The sequence below is a fragment of the Mandrillus leucophaeus genome, unplaced genomic scaffold (genome assembly GCF_000951045.1).
Source record: "Mandrillus leucophaeus isolate KB7577 unplaced genomic scaffold, Mleu.le_1.0 Scaffold208, whole genome shotgun sequence".
Classification (NCBI taxonomy): Eukaryota; Metazoa; Chordata; class Mammalia; order Primates; family Cercopithecidae; genus Mandrillus; species Mandrillus leucophaeus.
Genome location: NW_012102121.1, coordinates 882,887 through 888,813, shown reverse-complemented (window position 1 = coordinate 888,813; position 5,927 = coordinate 882,887). Strand labels below are relative to the sequence as shown.

Sequence of the window (5,927 nt, the reverse complement as noted above, 5' to 3'; positions counted from 1 at the left end):
TGCTGAACTCCTGACCTCAGGTGATCCACCTGTCTCAGCCTCCTGAGTAGCTGGGATTATAGGTACAAGCCACATGCTTGGGTCATTTTTATAAATTGATATGAAACTTTTATCAATTAAAATTCTGGTAATTTATTTTTATCTCTTTCTTAAGTGAAAATGTACCTTGACTTTTTTTTTTTTTTAACAGTTTGAAACATGCAGTAGAAATTCTCTGTTAATACATAAATGGAAATCACATTTTTTTTTCCATATTGGCATGTATCTACAAATATTAAAGGAAGAGAAAAGGTAATATGATTTTAGATTTAACAAATATGGTGTATATTCAAATAATACTTGACCAGCTTATCTAAATTGTACATAATATTTGAACTAGCATATGAATTTGATTTTAATTATGTTCACAGGACTGGGATAATTAGATATTATTTTGCATCTGTAACTGTAATCATTTCTTGTAATTTCTTGTGCAGGTGTATTGTACTTAATAGATTTTACTTTTGGAAATATGACTGTTGAAATTAGCTTAGCTTTGTTTATTTACTGTTTGACTTTGTATTTTCATTTTGGAGAAGAACACTGTTTTAGTTTAGGAAACTTTTCAAGAGTGAAAGCTTCTGATGATTTTTTTCCCTCATGGGAAGAAATACTGGAAATAAAATGTTAGTATAATGCAGTTATTGTAAACAGCCTATGACTTGATTTTGATTTGGAAACCTATACTGACCAGGTATTAAGCTTAAGGATTGTATAAATCATTAAAGCTGTGGTCTTTTCATATGGAGGTTGATAGATAATTTTTTTGTCTTGAGCCTTATTTGGTGACTTTCTGTTCATGTAATTCATCATGTGTCAATAAGGTTGTTGAACAAACTGAACACATGGGCTATAACAAGTAGTTTTTTTTTATTTTTTATTATTATACTCTTAAGTTCTAGGGTACATGTGCACAACATGCAGGTTTAATACATAGGTATACATGTGCCATGTTGGTTTGCTGCACCCATCAACTCATCATTTACATTAGGTATTTCTCCTAATGCTATCCCTCCCCGAGCCCCCCACCCCACCGACAGGCCCCGGTATGTGATGTTCCCCACCGTGTGTCCAAGTGATCTCATTGTTCAGTTCCCCCATATGAGTGAGAACATGCAGTGTTCTGATGGTTATAGCAAGTAGTTATATAGTACAGATCTTTCCATTACATTTTATTGTTTAAACAAAACAAAATTTGTTTTTCTGTTAGGAATAAGAAAAAAATGGTTTTTATATAGGTTCTTAGGGTACACTTGCAGTACACTTACCGGCCACTGCTGCAAAGTCTACGTTTTGTTGTGCTGAATCTGCATTCTATCAGATACCTATGGAAAGACCTCAGTATATGCTTTGCAGTCTGCTTTGCTCCCCTTTTCCAGTTTCCTGTTGCAAATCATTTTGATGTAATACAGAAAACAACATTTGAATATCTACATGAAGAATTGACCTACCAGTATCAGCCCACCTCTACTTTGTCAGTTCATAGTGAAATCTTTTATCATTCCAAAAATAAAGTGCATTTTCTTTTTTCTTTTTTTTTGAGACGGAGTGTAACTTTGTCACCCAGGTTGGAGTGCAGCGGCACGATCTCAGCTCACTGCAACCTCCGCCTCCTAGGTTCAAGTGATTCTCCTGCCTCAGCCTCCTGAGTAGCTGGGATTACAGGTGCCTGCTACCATGCCCAGTTAGTTTTTTGTATTTTTAGTAGTTAGTTTCACCATGTTGGTCAGGCGGGTCTTGAACTCCTGACCGCAAGTGATCTACCTGCCTTGGCCTCCCAAAGTGCTGGGATTACAGGCGTGAGCCATCACACCTGGTCGCATTTTCAAAAGAATGAATTTAAGAATAATAAAATTAAAATAGGCCCACTTTTAAATTGTGGTCCATTTTAAAATTTGTCATTCAAATTTTTTGTTGTTAAAAATATATATATAAATCAGATAATAACACTCTTTGGCTGAAAATCCTTCAAGAGCTTCCCAGTAGATTCAGAATAGAATGCAAACCCCTTGTTGGCCTTTAAGAGCCTTTATGACCTGGCTTCTGCCTCGTGTCTGCTGCTTGGCTGCAACAATTCAGGCCATACATTTGGGCCATATTACCTTTTTTTCTGTTTCTTGGTTGCACTGAGCTTTTCCTCATCTCAGAGTCCCTGCTCTTGGCCTCCTCACTTTCTGAGACACTCTTCCCACAGACCTTGCTTGCCTGGCTGCTGTCTCAGTTCAAATCACTTCCTGGGAGATGCTTTCCCTGAACACTGTTAACTAAAGAGGCAGCTTCTACTCCCGGGCACTCTATCCCATTTTCCTTATTTTTTCTTGGCAATGTTAATTCTTTAAGTTTTTGTTGTTGTTTGCTTATTATTTGTCTTTCCTCATTAGCATACAATTTCTATAAGGACAGAGGCTTTTCCCATTTTGTTTCTTGCTAAAGTCTCAGTGCCTGTACCTAGTTATTGGCCATAGTACCTACTTATTGAGCGTTAAATATTCTTAAGTAAATGAATGAATCAATTGAATTAAATGGACATACTATCAATTCAATAGTATGAATATTCAAAGAGTATGAATACAATGTACTCATACTCTTTGTCCTTTTGATTAAGCCATAGTTGTTAAAGAGTTTAATGCTCAGTTTTTTTTTCTTTCAACTAGCCATGTACATCTTCATGTGATCAGCCAGGATTTTGATTCTCCTTGCCTTAAAAACAAAAAACATTGGAATTCTTTCAATACAGAATACTTCCTAGAATCACAAGGTAAACAGTGTTGCTTGGTTTTCACATTTGTTTCGTTTTCTGAGCTGTTCTTATATTTAATTTGGTTGTTTCCCTGAATAACAACCTGACCTCAAAAACCTATGTACAACTTTGTGTTCCCTACAAAGCGAGCCCTGTGCCGGGCGCGGTGGCTCAAGCCTGTAATCCCACCACTTTGGGAGGCTGAGATGGGCGGATCACGAGGTCAGGAGATCGAGACCATCCTGGCTAACACGTCTCTACTAAAAAATACAAAAAACTAGCCAGGCGAGGTGGCGGGCGCCTGTAGTCCCAGCTACTCAGAAGGCTGAGGCAGGAGAATGGCGTGAACCCGGGAGGCGGAGCTTGCAGTGAGCTGAGATCCGGCCACTGCACTCCAGCCTGGGGGACAGAGCAAGACTCCGTCTCAAAAAAAAAAAAAAAAAAAAGCGAGCCCTGTGAAAAGAAACTGGATTATTTGGATTGTAGTATTATTGCCACTTTGCTGTGAGTTGTCTTCTTGGGGGACCTAGAAAGCTATTATGTCAGGGTCAGTGTTTTATTGTGACAACAGGGGACTTAAAGGCTGTCGTGAGGATTAGTGGAGTTCATGGATAAGAAAACTGTGGACAATTCTTTGTCTCTTCTGCCATCAGTTGGGTATGAGCTTCAGGGCTGCCTCCTGTCAGGAGTGGTGAAATAGCAGGGGGAAGTCTGTGTATATGTAGAAGAAAGCATTTCCTGGTGTGTAATGCTTTCTTACACACCAGGAAATGCTTTCCTGATGTGTAAGAGCGTAAGCATTGCTGGGGTGTTCACAATGGCAGCTGGCATTTACCAAGGGCCAACTAGAGGTAAAGCACTGTGATGAGCTCTTGACAAAGTAATATGGATTGCCTAGAGCGTGTCCTGAAGGAGTGTATTATTTCAAAGGTCGATTGCTCCTATTTATAATCTGATTAAGCTCATTTTGCCTGAGGGAAGTCTAAACTAAACTTACCGAGCTTTAGAATACCTGGCCTGGCATACTGATTGGAGTCATGTTTTTTATTTTATTTTATTTTTGGTATCTCATATTGGTTTTCCAGAGTAGCTGGGATTTGACTTTTCTTCCTTGCCTGCAGCTGTGATCGAGATGGTACAAGAGGCTGGTAGAGTGACTGTCCGAGATGGGATGCCTGAGCTCTTGAAGCTGCCCCTTCGTTGTCATGAGTGCCAGCAGCTGCTGCCTTCCATTCCTCAGCTGAAAGAACATCTCAAGAAGCACTGGACACAGTGATTCTGCAGGGCCTGAGCTGCTGCTGCGGTGTGGCCCACTGGAGCAAACTGCTGGCATCTATTCTGGGTTGCTTGTGAACTTCTACTCATTTCCTAAATGAAAACATGCAGCTTTTTCACAGAGTTTATTCTGTTATTGAGTGGCCACAATGTAGAGTCGCTCGAAGTAGTTCAGGATTAGCAATTGGGGTTTGTCATAGATATATTCTCTGGTGAGGGTGGCTGGGATATACCTGACTCACCATCTTCAGGACCCATGTCAGGTCTGACCATTGGGAGCAAAGCTATGTTCACACTGACCTAAGGGAGAATATGAAAGCAGTGGGCTGGTTATAAATTTATGTTTCTTAGATTTATCCTCCACCTCTGTAGGCATGGACACCCTTTAATCAGAGCACCTAGAGTGGCCTCTTGTTTATCCTAAAGATACTGATGGGTCTTGTTTTCTGTTAGTCTGTTATGTAATATTATTATTTTCCCTTCCTTCGTGGGGAGGCTTACTTTGTCCAGTCCTTCCATTCCCTTCTATCTTAGATTACCTAAATGTTCCCTTCTCAGGAATTCTGTCTCATCAGTTCTTCACTGTGAGCAAAGAGGCTAGATGAGGGTGTGGGGGGTTAGAGTTTTCTTCTAATATCAAGGGTTCCTGGCTGTGAGGAAACAGCCACATGTTCGTCATGATTCAGCTGTGAAGTCGTTTTGGACCTGTTGTCTGAAAATAAAGTTAATTTGTTTGAGGCATCTCTCTTAAGTAGGTGGAAACTATTGAAGTTCAGCTGACAATCACAGCATAGGCTCTAATGCATGAAAAGGTGGTTGGTGAATGAAAAAGTTGCACAGAGCCACTACTTTATTTTTCCTTGAGAACAAATTTGGATAAAACAGTTGTATTCAGTTGTTTTTTGGGATAATATTAAACTAAAGGTGAAGGGAAAGCTAAAAAGTTGTTTTTGATCAAATTGTGGATATCTTTGGGGGTGGGACTTTTCACTCAAGTTGTGAGAAAAAAGTAAACACCCTTAACAAAAGCGTCTTCTGGAGAGAAAAAGCCACAGTCCACAGAGACATTTGACCTCAAAGTCTTTCGCAAACAAACAAGATGCCACAGTGGTTACTTAGCATGGGTATAGTAAGAATTATATAATTAATGATCATAGCCGCTTACATTTGTCTAACTCCTATGTGTCCTGCATTATGCTAAACACTTTACTCAAATGATCTCATTGAATTCTCTCTGTACATAACTCTATGAGGTTAGGTGCTATTGTTATGCCCCTTTAATGGATGAGGATCTCATATTCTATAATGGGTCCTGGGCATCATCCAAATTTGGTATGGATTCTGATGCATCAACTCTTTATTTTTCCGATCAGTTGAACAGTATAAATGCAAGACTAACAGCAGAAGCCATAGAACCCAGGGGCCTTGGACCTGTGCTGATCAAAAGCTTTCCGTGGCATTTCATTGATTTCCCTGAGATCAGCCAGTTCCTTTAGCCCTTTTTGTCCATCTCTCACTACCCAACGTCTTTCATCTCTTTTCTCTGCTCCTTCTGCACTCCAGGATTGTAATCCTTAAGGTCATTAGTCCATCCATCCACAGTTCTTCTATCTGGCTTGATGCTGGACCTGTGGGCCTGCTCGATTGCCTGTTTCCTCTCCTGAGGTGGTTGTCTACATACACTGTGGCTCCTGGAGGTTCTTCCCCAACCCAGCTGCAGAGGGCATGTGGCCTTTTCTTTGCAGTCATCAGGTAGCAGGCACAGAAACTTTTGAAAATTGGTTGGGCATGGTGGCTCACGCCTGTAATCCCAGCACTTTGGGAGGCCGAGGCGGGCGGATCACAAGGTCAGGAGATCGAGACCATCCTGGCT

At 40.4% G+C, this 5,927-nt stretch overlaps 1 protein-coding gene across 10 annotated transcripts in view; it reads left to right on the top strand.

Annotated features, from left to right (window-relative positions):
* The window catches only part of APTX (aprataxin), a 30,935-nt gene extending 25,991 nt beyond the window's left edge, over positions 1-4,944 (top strand). For 6 of the 10 annotated variants that reach the window (XM_011979995.1, XM_011979999.1, XM_011980002.1 and 3 more), the window contains 2 exons: positions 2,694-2,797; positions 3,901-4,944. In XM_011979995.1, the coding sequence (XP_011835385.1) occupies positions 2,694-2,797; positions 3,901-4,055 (259 nt within the window). In that variant the 3' untranslated portion in view covers positions 4,056-4,944. Of the gene's footprint in view, positions 1-2,693; positions 2,798-3,864 lie in introns of all 10 variants that reach the window. The other 4 variants (XM_011980000.1, XM_011979998.1, XM_011979997.1 and 1 more) reach the window with 2 other exon arrangements.
* Positions 4,945-5,927: the final 983 nt, after the last annotated feature.